General features: G+C 40.9%; 1 protein-coding gene across 6 annotated transcripts; it reads left to right on the top strand.

Moving 5' to 3' along the window:
- The first annotated feature begins 263 nt into the window (after positions 1-263).
- On the top strand, positions 264-18,445 carry slc22a3 (solute carrier family 22 member 3). 6 transcript variants are annotated; one of them, XM_073927600.1, is made up of 11 exons: positions 264-727; positions 2,009-2,053; positions 3,953-4,107; positions 4,933-5,101; positions 5,244-5,361; positions 13,213-13,319; positions 13,436-13,650; positions 15,533-15,641; positions 16,765-16,877; positions 16,964-17,063; positions 17,152-18,445. In XM_073927600.1, the coding sequence occupies exons 4-11, from the start codon at positions 4,977-4,979 to the stop codon at positions 17,237-17,239; spliced, it is 975 nt and encodes a 324-aa protein (XP_073783701.1). In that variant the 5' UTR covers positions 264-727; positions 2,009-2,053; positions 3,953-4,107; positions 4,933-4,976; the 3' UTR covers positions 17,240-18,445.
- The last annotated feature ends 220 nt before the right edge of the window (positions 18,446-18,665 follow it).

The raw sequence follows: 18,665 nt of genomic DNA, 5'->3' as shown, positions 1-18,665 counted from the left end.
TATTATTAAGGACACAGATAAGATCAATCTATTTCTCGATGTTTAAAGGGCTGACCTTCCGTAGATCGTGTTTTGACGTCTTTCAGTGTGGATTAAGCGTTAACTTTGGGTGTCAAACACCCCTGTATATCGCACCCCTGTTTTCAGACTGCTTCAGACTGTTTGGTCACATGATACACTCGGAGAAACTTTGAACGGGTTTTAGCCTTCACAACTCCTCCTCCACAGACCTTTAAATGCTCTGCTTGACTGACTCTTAAGTCAACTAGACCTGACAGACAAACTCAGCTGTCAACAACAGTCCGCATGATAACATAAGGATTAAAAACAAACCTGTGTTAGGATGTCTAACTTTGACGAACTTCTGCAGCACGCTGGAGATTTCGGCTTTTATCAGAAGAGAATCTCAGTTTTAGGTTCTTTGCCTATTCTGCTGCTCGCGTTTGTGCTAATAGGAGTTGTGTTTTTAGGATACACACCAGATCATTGGTGTAAAACAGCGAGTCTTCAAGAGAAATGTGGTTTTTCGGAGGAGCAGGTGCGGGATCTGACGGTTCCCCGCACAGGCGCGCGCGGCGCGTTCAGTAAATGCGTGAAATTCGATGACGCGCTTCGGAACGGGAGCGCGCTCAGCTGTAATATATCCATATTTAACAACAGCACTCATCTGTCGGCCTGTAATGAAGGCTGGACGTTTAATGAGAACCGGACCACCATTGTTACTGAGGTGAGGACACTAACTTCTCCGTAAACAATGTTAAATAGTAATTTATAGTAAACTCCAGTGTTTTTGAGCCATACTATAGTAAAGTACTGGAAATAATCCTATAGTTGCTATGGTAACATAAACAGTATGTAAACGAATGACCCAACACTGTAGTTTTTTGTTTTACAACTGGCATATTATGGGCGTCACGATGGCGCAGTGGGTAGCACGATCGCCTCACTGCAAGAAAGTCGCTGGTTCAAGCCCTGACTGGGTCATTTAGTATTTCTGTGTAGTTTTGTTCTCTCCGTGTTCCCGTAGGTTTCCTCCGGGTGCTCCAGTTTCCCCCACAGGTCCAAAGACGAGGTTCAGGTGAATTGGGTATGCTTAATTGGCCATAGTGTATGTGTGTGAATAGGAGTGTATGGGTGTTTCCCAGTGATGGGTTGGGGCTTGAGGGGCATCCTTTCGTAAAACAAATGCTGGATAAGATACACCAGTTTATTCATTCATTTTCTTTTCGGCTTAATCACTTTTTATAACCCGGGGTCACCACAGCAGAATGAACCGCCAACTTATCCAGCACATGTTTTACGCAGAGGATACCCTTCCAGCTGCAACCCACACTCATTCACACTCATACACTGCAGACAATTTAGCCCACACAGTTCACCTGTACCGCATATCTTGGGACTGTGGAGGAAACCCACACGGACGCGGGGAGAACATGCAAACTCCACACAGAAATGCCAACTGACCCAGCCGAGGCTCGAACCAGCGACCTTTTTGCTGTGAGGCGACATCACTATCTACTGCTCCACTGCGTCGCCCTACACCAGAGTTTACTGTAGTAAAAACTAAAGTTTATTTAATTTGGTTAATTTACCATGGATAATACCACAGTATGCTGCTGCATTCATTATCAAAGAGTCGTAAATGTTATAATACTGGAATACAAAATATGGTTCAAAATCACTACACACTATTTACTATAAATATATATAGTATCTTTTTATTTGGGCCGTTTTAATTTGTGTTTTATGATAAGTAAAAGATTATTTGTATACAGTAACACTTTTAGTGTACTATAAAAATATTCTACCAGCTCTGCTTCAGAAATGACTCAAAGCTCAAGTCAAAATAACAAATGATTAACATGCATCTGCTTGCTTCGGGTTTGCATGCTTTTATCAGTGTTTAAACTTGAGCACAGCTGCTCAGTAAAGAGTCTGTGCATGTGTTATATTTTTATATATGTGTTGTAATAACTCTGTATATTGCATGTATTGTCTCCTACTGTAGTTTTCATTGGTTTGCGAAGACTCCTGGCTTGCAGACCTGAACCAGGTATCTTTAGCTGGAGGGTTCTTTATAGGTGCCCTAGTCACTGGATACCTGGCTGACAGGTTTGATTACCAAATCTTTCATGTATTGGCATGCTGTTTTGGTATAGCATGTCAAAGTATTCGTAAACAAATCTAATTTCATGTGCTGTGATGGCATAAATGATTGACAATAATAAAGCAATCTAAGTATATTAAATTTTTTAATAACATTTTAGATTAATGAAAATGGCTTAACAGTAAAAAATAAATAAATGAATAATTTCTAAAGAATTTATTAAACTTTTACTGATAGGCCAAGGACAAGATAAATAAAAAATTATTTTATATACATAAAAATCTTGTTGAATGGAAGTATAGATGTTTAACTTATAAAAAAATAGGAAAATATGGTGTTTTTTATATTTAAATATATATTAATATTTATTTATTTACATGTATATATACAGTTGAAGTCAGAATTATTAGTCCCTCCTTTTAATTTTTCTTCTTTTTTAAATATTTCCCAAATGATGTTTAACAGAGAAGGGACATTTCACAGTATGTCTGATAATATTTTTTATTCTGGAGAAAGCCTTATTTGTTTTATTTTGGCTACAATAAAAGCAGTTTTTATTTTTTTTAAAAACATTTTAAGGTCAATATTATTAGCCACTTTAAACTTATTGTTTTCGATAGTCTACAGAACAAACCATCATTATGCAATAACTTGCCTAATTCCCCTAACCTGCCTAGTTAACTTAATTAACCCAGTTAAGCTTTTAAACGTCACTTTAAGCTGTATAGAAGTGTCTTGAAAAATATCTAATGAAATATTATTTACTGTCATCATGGCAAAGATAAAATAAATCAGTTATTAGAAATAAGTTATTAAAACTATTATGATTAGAAATGTGTCTAAAAATCTTTGTAAAACAGTATTGGGAAAAAAGTTACAGGGGGGATAACAATTCTGACTTCAATTGTGTGTGTGTGTGTGTGTGTGCGTGTGTGTGCGCATGCGTGTGCGCTTGTACACGTGTGTGTGTGTGTGTGTGTGTGTGTGTGTGTGTGTGTGTATATACACACAGTTGAAGTCAGAATTATTAGCCCCCCTGAATTATCAGACCGCTTGTTTATTTTTTTCCCCACTTTCTGTTTAATGGAGAGAAAGAGATTTTTTCAACACATTTCCAAACATAATAGTTTTAATAACCCATCTCTAATAATTGATTTAATTTATCTTTGCCATGATGACCGTAAATAATATTTGACTAGATATTTTTCAGGACACTTCTATAGAGCTTAAAGTGACATTTAAAGGCTTAACTAGGTTAATTAGGTTAACTAGGCAGGTTAGGGTAATTAGGCAAGTTATTGTATAACAATGGTTTGTTCTGGGAATTATCGAGAAAAAATGCAGCTTAAAGGGGCTAATAATTTTGTCCCTGAAATTGTGTTTAAAAAATTAAAAACGGCTTTTATTGTAGCTGAAATAAAACAAATAAGACTTTCTCCGGAAGAAAAAATATTATCAGACATACTGTGAAAATTTTTGAAGTAAAAATGTGAAGTATTATATTTCAAATTATAAAAAATGTCTTGCTTTTTATTGGGTTTCTTCTTAATATGGTTAAAATTGCTTTATAGGAAAAAAAATACACAAAAACTAAATTTAAAGCTGTATTACTTTATATGTTTTAGATGCTTTAAAACAGCTTTCATGTTTGACTTTAATGCATTTTTTTATATTCAAAGTTGTGTCTTTACATTATTTAATCTGAGCTAATGTAAAGTTGTATGAGTTGTATGAACTATTAAATATCATTAAACAGTGTAACAAATGTTAATGTCTAGTGTTAGCTAATGCCCAAACTAAAAGTTTAACTAATAGAAATTTAATGTTAAATCTATTTCTTTACAGGTTTGGGAGAAAATCATGTTTTATTGCATCAATATTTGGCCTTGGAGTCTCTGGGACATGCATTATTTTTTCTCCTTACTACCCTCTGCTCCTGTTCTTTCGATGTTTGCAAGGATTTTTTGCCAAAGGAGCATGGACCGCCACATATGTGTTAAGTAAGTACACGCTTATATTTAATATTTAGTGCTGTTTTACAATTAATCGCAACTATTTGTGTACAAAATAAAAGTTCTTCTCGTGTTTCCTCTGGTTGCTCCAGTTTCCCCAAGTCCAAAGACATGTGGTATATAGGTGAATTGGGTGAGCTAAATTGTCCGTAGTGTTAGTGTGTGAATGAGTGTGTATGAATGTTTCCCAGTGATGGGTTGCAGCCGGAAGGACATCCTGTGTAAAACATATGCTGGAAAAGTTGGAGGTTCATTCCACAGAGGACACCCCAGATTAATAACTAAGAGACTAAGCCGAAAAGAAAATGAGTGAATGCATAAAAGTTCTCCCCATGTTGGCGTGGGTTTCCTCCAGGTGCTCTGGTTTCCTCCACAGTCCAAACACATGTGCTATAGGTGAATTGAATAAACTAAATTGGCCATAGTGTATGAATGTGTGTGTGAATGTAAGAGTGTATAGGTGTTTCCCACTACTAGGTTGCAGCTGGAATGGCATTCACTGCGTAAAACATATGTCGGAATATTTGGCGGTTCATTCCGCTGTGGCGACCCCTGATAAATAAGGGACTAAGCCAAAGGAAAATGAATGAAGCTTTTTCTGTACAGGTATGTATATAAGTACACTGATGTGTATTTATATAAACATGACAATACACAGTATACATTAAATGATTTTGTCAATGCAAATGTTTTGATTTGAAGAATTCTCTGTGGAGAAAAATGTAATACAGCTTTAAATTGTGTTTTTTTAAAGCTGTAAATCTTTTAGATTGTGTAAACCTTTTTTCTCTGTTTTTCCTGTTTGCAAAACAGTTATTGAATTCTTTGGATCAAACAACAGGAAATTTGTCTCCGTTATGTCCCGTACGTTTTACTCGTTGGGTTTGGTTCTGCTTCCTGCTCTGGCGTATTACATTCCTTCATGGAGAAACCTGCAGCTGGCCATGACTCTGCCCACATTCATCTTCCTCATCTACCACTGGTATGGAATGATTATATATTAAATAATGAATGATTCTTAATCACAACTCAAATGAAGATCCACTTTAGTCAGTCTTTGTTATGTTTGTTTTGAATTTCTTCATATAATTTACTGGACATGGCAGGCATTAATATTGTCACAGGGTTATTCCAGAGTCTCCCAGATGGTTGCTGTCACAAAGGAAGACAAAAGAGGCTCTGAGTATTGTTAAGAGCATTGCCAAGTGCAATAAAAGATCACTTCCTGAAGACTTTCATGAGGTAATTTGATGATATTCATCTTGTGAATCCATATTTTTAGCCATTTTAGGACATTTGCTTCTTATTTTTGGAGAATATGTATTCAGCTAATTGTTTTAATTGTCACTTCTCAAGAAAAATACAATCTTTTTTTAACATTTAGGAGTTTTTAAGTGTGAAGTTGTTGTTTATAGTGCTGTCAAATGACTAATCACAATTAATTGCATACAAGATAAATGTTTGCATTTACATAATGCATTTACATAATGTATGTGTGTACTTATGTATACATATAAAAAATATACACATGAAATACAAAAAAGAATATATATATATATATATATATATATATATATATATATGTATATATATGTGTGTGTGTATATATATATATATATATATATATATATATATATATATATATATATATATATATATATATATATATATATATATATGTATATATATATATATATATATATATATATATATATATATATATATGTATATATATATATATATATATATATATATATATATATATATATATATATATATGTATATATATGTATATGTATGTATGTATGTATGTATGTATGTATGTATGTATGTACAGGTGAAGTCAGAATTATTAGCCCCCCTAAATTATTAGACCGCATGTTTATTTTTTCCCCAATTTCTGTTTAAAGGAGAGCAGATTTTTTCAACACATTTCTTAACATAATAATTTTAATAACTCATTTCTAATAATCGATTTATTTTATCTTGATCATATATATATATATATATATATATATATATATATATATATATATATATATATATATATATATATATATATATATATATATATATGTATACATAAATATACACAGTATTCATTGTGCTTTACTTTTTCCACATTTTTTTGTTCCAGCCTTATTCCATAATTTATTAAATTCTTTTATTTCCTCACAATTTTACACACAATACCCCATAATGACAATGTGAAAAAAATATTTTATTACATTTTGCAAATTCATTAAAAATAAAAAAGCTGAAAAGCACATGTGCATCAGTATTCACAGCCTTTGGCGTGAAGCTCTAAATTGAGCTCAGGTACATTCTGTTTCCACTGATCATTCTTGAGATGTTTCAGCAGCTTTATTGGAGTTCACCTGTGGTAAATGCAGTTGAGTGGACATGATTTGAAAAGGCATACACCTGTCTATAGAAGGCCCCAGGGTTGACAGAGGATGTCAAAGCACAAACCAAGCATGAAGACAAAGGAATTGTCTGTAGACCCCAGAGACAGGATTGTCCCGAGGCACAAGGCTGGGGAAGGTTATAAACATTTTTCGGCTGCTCTAAAAGTTCCAATGAGCACAGCGGCCTCCATCATCCGTATCTGGAAGATGTTTGGAACCACCAGTACTCTTTCTAGAGCTGGCCGGCCATCTAAGCTGAGTGATTGGGGGAGAAGGGCCTTAGTCAGGGAGGTGATCAATACCCCGATGGTCACTCTGTCTGAGCTCCAGCGTTCTTCTGTGGAGAGAGGAGAACCTTACAGAAGGTCAACCATCTGTGCAGCAATCCACCAATCAGGCCTGTATGGTAGAGTGGCCAGACGGAAGACACTCCCTTCCTGGAAATTGTCAAAAGACATCTGAAGGACTCTCAGACCATAAGAAACAAAAGTCTCTGATCTGATGAGACTAAAATTGAACTCTTTGGAGTGAACGCCAGGCCTTACATTTGCAGAAAACCAGGCACCGCTCATCACCAGGCTAACACCATCCCTACAGTGAAGCATGGTGGTGGCAGCATCATGATGTGGGGATGTTTTTCAGCAGCAGGAACTGGAAGACTAGTCAGGATAGAGGGAAAGATGAATGCAGCAATGTACAGAGACATCCTGAATGAAAACCTGCTTCAGAGTGCTCTTGACCTCAGACTGGGGCGACGGTTCATCTTCCAGCAGGACAATGACACGAAGCACACTGCCAAAATATCAATGGAGTGGCTTCACAACAACTCAGTGAATGTCCTTAAGTGGCCCAGCCAGAGCCCAGACCTAAATCCTATTGAACTGGAGAGATCTGAAAATAGCTGTACACTGTCGCTTCCCATCCAACCTGATAGAGCTTGAGAGGTACTGCAAAGAGGAATGGACAAAAATTCCCTAAAACAGCTGTGCCAAACTTGTGGCATCATATTCAAAAAGACTTGAGGCTGTTATTGCTGCCAAAGGTGCATCAACAAAGTTTTGAGCAAAGGCTGTGAATACTGATAAACATGCGATTTTTATTTTTTTATTTTTATTTATTTATTTTTTTTAGGTTTTTTATTTTTTATAAATTTGCAACAATTTCAAAAACTCTTTTTTCACATTGTAATTATGGGGTATTGTGTGAAGAATTTTGAGGAAATAAATAAATTTAATCTATTTTGGAATAAGGCTATAACATAAAAAATGTGGAAAAAGTGAAGCGCTATGAATATATATATATATATGTGGAGAGGTAAGCGTGATCGAACACCCAATCAGGGGGGAGAGCATGCTAGGAGCCCGGCGGCTAATCAGCGGGTCAATCAGAAATGATAAATAACACCTGTCTTTCTAGTGATTGGGCCGGAGAGACTCCCTTCTTAAGGAGAACGGGAGGAGCAGTCGGGAGAGGAGAGAGCACACACACACATACACACCCACGCACACAGTTTGCTAGTGCTGTGGAAAAGCAAAATAAAATATATTGCTTACCTGATATCGCCGACCCTGTCTTCTTCTTCCCACACAACAACGAACGATACTACAGTGGTGCCGAAATCCGGGGAAGGAGAAGAGCCTCACTGCCAGAATGACCACTCCGTCAAGAATGCCATTTGCGGAAGCTATCCAGGCCCTCTCGGTCCTCCACCAACAACAACATGAGACGCTGGTGGAACTGAAGAACATCCAGAAACAACATTTCCAAGTCCTCATGGAGGCCCAGCGGGAGGACCGCGAGCAAATCCGGAGTCTGCTGTCCCAGGGGATCCGGCCCGCTCCGACATCTGCCGCCCACCCTCCCATCACCTTACAGAAAATGGTGCCGGAGGATGATCCGGAAGTGTTCCTGGATCTTTTTGAAAAGATGGCTGAGGCGTGTGGCTGGCCGCGGGCTGAGTGGCCGGTACGAGTCATCCCGCTGCTCTCGGGCGAAGCCCAGATCGCCGCACAGCAGCTACCGGCCCAGAATCTCCTGGAATACGCTCATCTGAAGCGAGCTATTCTCCAGCGGGCCGGCCGCAACCCGGAGGAGCAACGTCAGCTCTTCCGATCGCTGGTTTTGGCTGAAGGCGGCCGGCCCTTTGCGTTCGCCCAGCAGCTCCGTGACGCCTGCCGCAGATGGCTGATACAGGATGGCCGAACCACCGCCCAACTGGTGGATGCCGTGGTGCTGGAGCAATTCATCACCCGCCTCCCCTCCCGAACATCGGAGTGGGTCCAGTGCCACCGGCCTGATGATCTGGAGACGGCCATCCGACTGGCGGAGGATCACCTGGTGGCGAGGTCCAGGGTTGGCGAAATAACCTCTCTCTCTTCTCCCCCTCTCTCTCTCTCTCTTCCTGTTCCCAGGCCCAGACTGCGGAGACCGCCCACACCTGCACCCAGACGGCGGTGCGCAATGGCGGATCTGCCAAACGTCCCAAGAGGGGCGGGGCCTCATTCGGGCAGAGGGGTGGAGCAACGACCCCTGGCGGTTGCCCAGACACTGCCAGGATTCTCTCCGGTTCAATCGGTTGCTCCTGCTGGCCCCGGGGGTATAGTGGGAAGGTCTGGGCCGATGCATTTGCGTCGCGGGCACGAGGATAGCGCACCAAAAATCTGCTCCGTGAAGGAGGCGAGTGCGCTGATTCGCGTCCCCGCCACGCCAATCGTCGCCCCCGGTCGCAACGGGCTATACCGGGTACCAGTGAGTATAAAAGGGGGTACATATCAAGCTTTGGTGGATTCGGGGTGTAACCAGACTTCCATCCACCAAAGCCTGCTTCAAGACCCGGCATTGGATATGAGCCGCACGGTAAGGGTAAGGTGTGTGCACGGGGATGTAATTCACTACCCGCTGACGGCAATAGACATTCAATTTCGGGGGAAAAAACATAGAGTAGAGGTAGCAGTTAATTCGCACCTCAAACACCCGCTAATTCTGGGAACTAATTGGCCTGGATTTAATAGATTATTGGGAGTCTTATGTGCGGGTGCTTCTTGGAAGAAGAAATCGCCGGATAGGGGACGTGTCGCTCAGCTGGGGGAATCCCAGGCGGTGACGTCACGCGCTGACTCAGGGGAAGGGCTGGGAATTTCCCGGTGTAAAGACTTTCCCCTGGAGCAGTCGCGTGATGACACGCTAAAACATGCACTCGAAAGAGTGCAGGTTATTGATGGGAAAATCCTCCAGCCTGATAGACCCCTCTCCTATCCGTATTTTGCGGTTATTAATGATAGGGTGTATCGAGTGACCCAAGACGCTCAGACAAAAGAAGATACAACCCAGTTATTAGTACCAAAGAGCCGCCGGGAAATGCTTTTTCAGGCGGCTCATTCTAATCCTATGGCCGGACATTTAGGTCAGGCGGCCACACTAAATCGCCTCATGACCCGATTCTTTTGGCCGGGCATTCACGGTGACGTCAGCAGATGGTGCGCTGCGTGCAGTGAATGTCAGCTGGTAAATCCGCCGGCCACCCCAAAAGCGCCGTTGCGCCCTTTACCAATTATGGAGATCCCCTTCGAGAGAATTGGTATGGATCTCATCGGGCCATTAGAGCGATCCGCACGCGGGCATCGGTTTGCATTAGTTCTGGTGGATTATGCAACCCGCTACCCGGAAGCAGTCGCGCTCCGTAATATCTCAGCAAAGAGCGTTGCGGAGGCGCTGTTTCGCCTCATCTCCCGTGTGGGAATCCCCAAGGAGATTCTCACTGATCAAGGCACCGCGTTCATGTCACGCACGATGCGCGAGCTTTACGGATTATTGGGCATTAAATCTATTCGCACCAGCGTCTATCACCCACAAACAGACGGGCTGGTGGAAAGATTTAATCGCACGCTTAAATCAATGATCCGTAAATTCGTTCACGAGGACGCGAAAAATTGGGATAAGTGGTTGGAGCCCTTATTATTCGCTGTGCGGGAGGTTCCCCAAGCCTCCACGGGGTTTTCCCCCTTCGAGCTTCTCTACGGCAGACAGCCCAGAGGGGTTTTGGATGTTGTTAGAGAGGCTTGGGAGGACGAGCCTTCTAAAAGTAAAAATGAAATTCAATATATCCTGGACCTTAGAGCAAAACTCCACACACTGGGGCGGCTCTCTACAGAGAATTTGCTTAAGGCTCAGGATGACCAACGCCGGCGATATGATAAGGGCACTAAACTCCGTAAATTTTCACAGGGAGATAAAGTACTTGTACTGCTACCCACTTCCAGCTCTAAATTACTCGCCAAGTGGCAAGGGCCGTTTGTGGTCACACGACGAGTCAGTGATCTCGATTACGAGGTGGTTCGTTCGGACAGGGCTGACTCGCGCCAGATTTATCATATTAATCTGCTTAAGCAGTGGAGGGAGCCGGAGGACGTGGCGCTGGCTACGCTTGTTACTAACGAGGATGACCTGGGGCCGGAGAGCTCCGGCCGTGAACGGCCGAGCGCTCTGGTCACCGGGGGCGATCATCTCTCAGCGAGCCAGCTCCTCGACATCCGGCACCTCCAACGTGAATACTCTGACGTGTTTTCGTCCCTGCCCGGTCGTACTAACCTGATTCAGCACCATATCGAGACCGAACCGGGCGTGGTCGTTAGGACCCGGCCGTATCGCCTACCTGAACACAAGAAAAAAGTGATTCAGGAAGAATTGAGTAATATGTTGAAAATGGGAGTAGTGGAAGAATCCCACAGCGACTGGGCCAGCCCGATTGTCTTGGTGCCTAAGACGGACGGCTCGGTCCGGTTCTGTGTGGATTATCGCAAGGTGAATGCTGTGTCAAAATTTGACGCTTATCCAATGCCGCGTATTGACGAGTTGCTCGACCGGTTAGGTGCTGCTCGATATTACTCGACATTGGATTTAACGAAGGGCTATTGGCAGATCCCCTTATCTCCAATATCCCGCGAAAAAACAGCCTTCACTACGCCGTTTGGATTGCACCAATTTGTGACGCTTCCGTGCGGGCTGTTCGGGGCACCGGCGACGTTTCAGCGCCTGATGGACAAAATACTCGGCCCTCACACAGCATATGCCGCTGCTTATCTAGATGATATCATCATTTACAGTAATGACTGGCAGCGGCATATGCAACATTTGAGGGCGGTATTGTCGGCGCTGAGACGGGCCGGGCTCACGGCCAACCCACGGAAGTGCGCAATTGGGCGAGTGGAGGTAAGGTATCTGGGCTTCCACTTAGGTCACGGGCAGGTGCAGCCCCAAATTGATAAAACTGCAGCTATTGCAACCTGTCCGAGACCTAAGACCAAAAAGGAGGTGAGACAGTTTTTGGGGCTGGCAGGATATTATAGGCGTTTTGTCCCTAATTATTCGGCCCTTGTCAGCTCATTGACTGATCTCACTAAAAAGGAGGGACCGGATACCGTCCAATGGTCGGAGCAGTGCCAACAGGCCTTCTCAAAGGTAAAATCTATACTTTGTGGGGGGCCGCTATTGCACGCTCCTGACTTTGCTCTCCCCTTTGTTTTACAGACGGACGCATCCGATCGGGGACTGGGGGCGGTTCTCTCGCAGGAGGTGGCGGGAGTGGAACGGCCGGTGCTGTACATTAGCCGCAAACTCAGCAAGAGTGAGGCTAAGTACAGCACCATAGAAAAGGAGTGCCTGGCGATCAGGTGGGCCGTTCTCACTCTCCGCTATTACCTCCTGGGTAGGGAATTCGTCCTCTGTTCAGATCACGCTCCTCTCCAGTGGCTTCACCGCATGAAGGATACCAATGCGCGGATCACCCGTTGGTATCTAGCTTTACAACCTTTTAAGTTCAAGGTGATCCACAGGCCGGGCGTACAAATGGCTGTAGCCGACTTCCTCTCGAGGGCGGGGGGGGGAGGGCTGCAGGCCGGACGGCTCCCCGGCCTGAGGCGGGCGGTGGGGGTATGTGGAGAGGTAAGCGTGATCGAACACCCAATCAGGGGGGAGAGCATGCTAGGAGCCCGGCGGCTAATCAGCGGGTCAATCAGAAATGATAAATAACACCTGTCTTTCTAGTGATTGGGCCGGAGAGACTCCCTTCTTAAGGAGAACGGGAGGAGCAGTCGGGAGAGGAGAGAGCACACACACACATACACACCCACGCACACAGTTTGCTAGTGCTGTGGAAAAGCAAAATAAAATATATTGCTTACCTGATATCGCCGACCCTGTCTTCTTCTTCCCACACAACAACGAACGATACTACAATATATATATATATATATATATATATATATATATATATATATATATATATATATATATATATATATATATATATATATATATATATATATATATAAAATTATAAAAAGATGAAGCAGTGCACAAAATATGTTGGAACCAAAATATGCTCTCAACATTTACAAACCTAATGGTAAAAACAAAAGATTACTTATCATAATTATATTATGAACTAATTTTGCATTTAGAAAAATAATTTGGCACTTATAATACCTCAGGAAAAGGTGTCTGTGCTCATCTTGTAAATACAGTATTACAACATGATTTCAGCTTTGATTGATCAGGAACAAGTCTCTGACAGATGACAGCTTTAGGTCTGTTCACCTCAGGGATTGAAGCAAAAAACAATTTTTTATCGCAGTATGTTATAAAGAGTCTTTAATGCACCGAGAATGTAAACATTTCTGTTTTTCAGATGGATCTTCTGATAGAAAAGCAAGAGGAAATTATGCGCCCTTCATATAAAGATTTATTTAAGACTCCTAAAATGAGAAAGCACACATTTATCTTGATATATGCATGGTGAGCTTATTTCTTTTGTCATTAAATATGCATTTATACAAAAATGTAAATATGTAAACCTTTATTTAACCAAATGCACTGTGATGTGTACGTTTTTTGTTGTCCTCTTCCTGCAGGTTTACCGGCGCTGTGGTTTTCCAGGGTTTGGTGTTGCGTTTAGGCATCACTGGAGATAATGTTTTCCTGGATTTTCTCATCTCAGCTGTGGTTGAGCTTCCAACGGGACTCATATTTTATTTCTTAGTTGATCGAATTGGCAGAAGGCCTCTCATGGCGACAGTGAATTTTATTGGAGGTGCTGCTTGTTTGGCTGTTCCATTTATTTCACCAAGTAAGTTACACGTACAGAAATGATTAAGTTTCTTTCACATCTGTAGTTTGCTTCATTTGGTCCGAACTAAGGGCAACAAATGATACATTGTTGCATTTTCTGCCGTCTTTGGGTCGTTTTCACATAACTCTGCTGGCTTTGGTCCGAACCAGATGAAAAGAACTAAAATGCAGTCATCTGACAAAATCCACATCACTCATTGGCCAGATGTTGTTGAACATAGTTCCTTAACTGCTTATCGATTGGACAGAATTCACGTGCAGGAAAATACCAATGGAACTCCTGCAAGTAAACAAACCGGCAGACACAGAATGTCTCTTTTTACTATGGAGAGACGACTGCGCTGACTGATTTTATCCCTGCTCATAGTTTGCTATATAGTTTGCATACATCACTTTAGACAAGCTAAACATTTTGAGAATAAAGCGCGGCTGAAAACAATGTTTTAATGCATCGCACGTCACTTAAGGAGGAGACGTGAATTAATTCAGCTAAACTGCGACATGGTCATCTTGCGGAAATCGATATCCATCAGGTAATGTTTTCCCTCTCTCTCTCTCTCTCTCTCTCTGTTGGTAAAGCGCTGTCAACAAATAATTTTCCTCCATATCCCATACTGCACAACGCATCGGCCTATGGCAGCTGGATTAGTCCAAAAGGCACAGTACTTTTTACGGTTGGGTCTGTTTTAGTTCGGATCATATTCTCACCGTAAACGAACCGCTCCAGGGTTTGTTTGAAGCCGTACTGAGACCACCTCTTCAAGCAGGTCTCGGTACTCTTTTTTTGGTCCGCTTTTGGTGCGCACTCGAGTGCGATTGCTGCATTCACACCTGCCCAAACGAACCGCACCAAAAAGGAAAACGAACTCTAGTGTAGTGATGGGTCGTTTATTTTGAACAAATCTTAAATATGACTCGGGAACTACGAGTCCTCTCAGGGAGTGATTCGTTCATCCGCATGTGCGCACATTTGTGCAGGTAGTATCGTTAATTTTAAGTCTTCATGACATTGGCAGAAGCCAATCATATGTGTTTAGAGCCGGAGATAGAATTGATCCGCTCGCCTCTCGAGTCCTCTATTGGGTCTGAGTCACTCGTTCATCACGAGCCAATCATATGCGTTTAGAGCCAGAAAAAGAATTGAACAGTTCATCTCTCGAGTCCTCGGTTTTGAGTCATTTTGTCACGAGATGAACGAACGATCATGGCTCCTATCGACTCAGACTGTGTACATTGGTTAAGATTATATGTGACTGTCAGTGTAACGTGAATGAACCACTGACATTTGAAGACATGAAGAGGCGAGCTGAGCAAAGAGACAACAATACCTTCATAGACAAATGAGCAGGTAAACAATGAATTATTGTTTTCTCCTTATAGTTTTCTATTTATGACTTATTTGTCGTGCAATCAACCTTTCAGGATAGGTGTAGATGTGTTTGGAAGCAATTCGTAACATTTTAATGATATTTTGGCAAATTGAAGCAAATGAACAAAATGACTCGAAAAAAGATTTGTTCATTTCGATGAACGAGACTCAAAGATCCGAGTCAGTAAAATGATCCGAACTTCCCATCACTACTCTAGTGCGATTCAACCGAACTATATAAGGCAGGTGTGCAATTCCTTGTTCAACCACTGGGTGTACAACTTACATTCTGCTCCTTTAATAATTGTTAAATAAATAATAATTAATAAAGGATAATATGAGCCCTTAACGTGAGTACAAATGTGTCGGTATCAATAGTTGTGGTTCTGTTTTTTTTTTTTTTTTTCAAAGAATTAGACAGGGTATTAAATCTTAATTGTTATCTTTATTGTTTGTGGTGTGAATGTAACTGTATGGCTGGAGTTCAGTGTTTATCTTTCTATCTTTCTAGATATTTCATGGCTCAGAAGGACCATTGCGATAGTAGGAAGACTAGCTGTTGCCATTGGGAATGAGACTGTGAACTTTGCCAACACTGAACTGTATCCAACACCACTCAGGTTTGGATTATTTATCAGACTTTTATCAGTGGATATGAAACAATGTGTTTACTGCGCTGCCAAATATTTGAATGAAAACTTTTGGCAAGCTGGAAATCATCAGCCGAAAAGCTGTATTGGCTAATGCCAGTATGCAAGGAAGGAGACCAGAGGCAGTTTTGATTTAATGGAGGTCAATGAAGAAAAGGCGTTACTACATGAAATACACAGCTTTTGTGAGGAAATAACTAGTCATTTATTAAATTGAAAGCCTGTTTGGTTATCTTCAACCTGTTTTAGACTAAACAACACATCTCTGATTATCACTGGTTATGCATACTGTTATTTAACAAACTTGTGCAATCTTTTAAACAACATCTAGTTTCTCTTTCTCTCTACATACACCACAATACTTGACAAAAGTCTTGTGGTCTATCCAAGTTTTAGGAACAGCAAATAACAACTTCTAGTTGATCATTTGGTATCAGAAGTGGCTTATATGACAGCCTCTAAATTACACTTTTTTCACTGAAATAAAATAAGATCATGTTTTTATTTTTAATGATTTAATTAGGACAGTAAGCTCTGACTTTGCTCAGACAAAAGTCTTGTCACTTAACAGAAATAATGTCCAGTATAGAGTATAAAGTCATGCTGCAGTGGAAACAGAATGAGTAATGTGTCTGACTCCATCATGAGCTTGGAGGACTGCATCCATACATCTCTGCAATGACCCAAATAATGTATTAATAAAGCCATCTGGAATGACAAAGAAAGCGTTCTTGCAGGACTCCCAGAGTTCATCAAGATTCTTTGGATTCATCTTCAATGCCTCCTCCTTCATCTTACCCCAGACATGCTCAATAATGTTCATGTCTGGTGTCTGGGCTGGCTGAACACTGCTGACACTGTGGTGAAAACCTTGAAAGCATGTCATGGCTAACCTTGAGAAAATACCTTAAAACTCTGTTACATTTAACCCTGCGTTACTTTGCGCCCCGCGCTCCCCTATCTACTAATAATAGGTTTATTTTGGCAAAAATCATAGTTAATGGTTTATCAACAGTATAATACCTCAAAATAAAGTGTGGGATACATTTTTTTTATATTAATTAAACTCTTTTTTTGTTGTTGTCTACTGCAGAAACTTGGGCGTATCTGTGTGCTCTTCAGCCAGTGATATCGGAGCAGTCGTTGCTCCGTTTATTCTGTACAGATTAGCTAGTATTTGGCAAGAACTTCCCCTCTTGGTCTATGGTGAGAGCTCAGTCTTTCAATTGCAGATATAAAAACATAAATCATTATCTTGTGTTTATGAGGTTTCTCTCGTTTATTGTTTTCAGGAGTCATGTCTGTTCTGTACAGTGGACTAGTGATGCTTCTGCCAGAGATGAAAGGTGTTGATCTCCCAGAAACTGTGGATGATGTGGAAAACTTGAGAAGGTTGCTTTGGGTTTCTGTTATTAATTCACTAATAATCTGCCATAGCTATTTGTTTAGCTTGTTTATAATGTTATTTGTTCTTCAGCAGGCATAAACGCAAGGAAAAAGATGGTGCTCAGTTTCCTGAAATAAACATTGTCCCAATGAAAGCTGTCGAGAAAACATCCCAAAAGTGATTCAATCACAAGTAAAACTTTTAACCACAGGATTTGTGGTTGATTACATTTGCAGTACTGTAATAATATCATAATATATGCAGAATGCATACAGAAAAAGTTCTTTCAGATGCTTTTAGATTTATAAAAATGACTGATTCTTTTGTTTCTAATGTTTTAGTTGCTGTTTATTATATCTATATATTCACTTTCCCCCCATTGTTCTGGTTGTGTTTTTGAAGCTGTGTTTACATTCTTGCTCATAGTTCACATCCAGCCATCCATGAAACTCACTCTTAATGAAGAGGCACACAATAGATTATGGTAATTAGCATCTGACGATGACCTATAAATACTCTTTCATTATGTTGTTCGTTTCTGAACAAAAGGTCAACCCAATGCTTTCCTTTTCACGTTAAGCAACGCCCAATCTACTTTTTCTAGTTCAGCAGGTTTTAAAAAAAAATACAATTTACTGAATCAGTTTACAATCAAATTGGCCCCAAAAATAATACATTTAAAGCTTTTGTGTGATTTTAGTGTGTCAGATGCTCTGTTTCCATTCAAAGATGCAAATTAAATTTATGCGCAAACTGTAATATCGCATAAAAGACGTGCGAATAAAGCAACATTTCCATCCAATGAGTCAAAAAGAACAAAATCGTCACTTCCTGATAGACTGGCGCTAAATATCAACAGTAAAAACAAAATTTGCTGCAATTGCTGCGTCAATCTTTTCTTCATTTAATAGATGACTTGCGCCTCTGTAGGCAGTATACAGACACGCAATAAGCGTGTGGTGGCATTTGAAGGCTTGAGACTCGAAGCACAGATGCTTTTAATTCTGGAGGCAATACTGAAATGTTTAAGGTGTTTTAGAAAGACCAAAACAACATTTCAGAAGTTTTACTGTGTGCTCAGCCTGCTGGTTTGTTCATTCACACCGTAGACTGTTAAAGGTGTGGACGTAGTGTCTGTGACGTCACCCGTATGATTCTGAATAACGCAAATGAAGCTACAAGTAGGCATGGCTAACCGTGGCCATTTTGTTTGCCCGTCATCCCACCGACCGGGGGATACCAAACAAGGGCAAAGAGGCAAATTGTGAGCGGCCTGCTAGCATTTTGCTTGAGAAAGGCTTAATACTTGATTACCTGCGACTCATTTGTGTTCTGACCACATGTGCTGGGTTGTACACTATATCAATAAAGTGTTTAGACTTTTTAAAACACTGTTGTAATCATTTAACCACTAAACGTTGTTCTTATGACGTTTTTCTACAGGAGGAAAACACGAATTACTTCCAAACACTTAAAATATAGTCTGTGTTAGCAAATGCAAGGCTATTTATAAAATTCAGGTATAACACTGTAAGACAACGTTTCAGACAACTGTTCTAGAGTCTACAGCTAATCAATCTGTCAGATTCTGAATTACATTACAGCTC

The sequence above is a fragment of the Danio rerio genome, chromosome 17 (genome assembly GCF_049306965.1).
Source record: "Danio rerio strain Tuebingen ecotype United States chromosome 17, GRCz12tu, whole genome shotgun sequence".
NCBI classification, from domain to species: domain Eukaryota; kingdom Metazoa; phylum Chordata; class Actinopteri; order Cypriniformes; family Danionidae; genus Danio; species Danio rerio.
This window is presented reverse-complemented; position numbering and strand designations above follow the sequence as displayed.

Excerpts from the sequence above, each read along its gene's own strand:
- slc22a3 (XM_009292793.5), top strand. The coding sequence starts at position 344 with ATGTCTAACTTTGACGAACTTCTGCAGCACGCTGGAGATTTCGGCTTT. Across the intron at positions 2,113-3,952 it reads ACTGGATACCTGGCTGACAG|GTTTGGGAGAAAATCATGTT; the intron begins GTTTGATTACCA and ends ATTTCTTTACAG. Across the intron at positions 16,878-16,963 it reads ACTTCCCCTCTTGGTCTATG|GAGTCATGTCTGTTCTGTAC; the intron begins GTGAGAGCTCAG and ends TATTGTTTTCAG.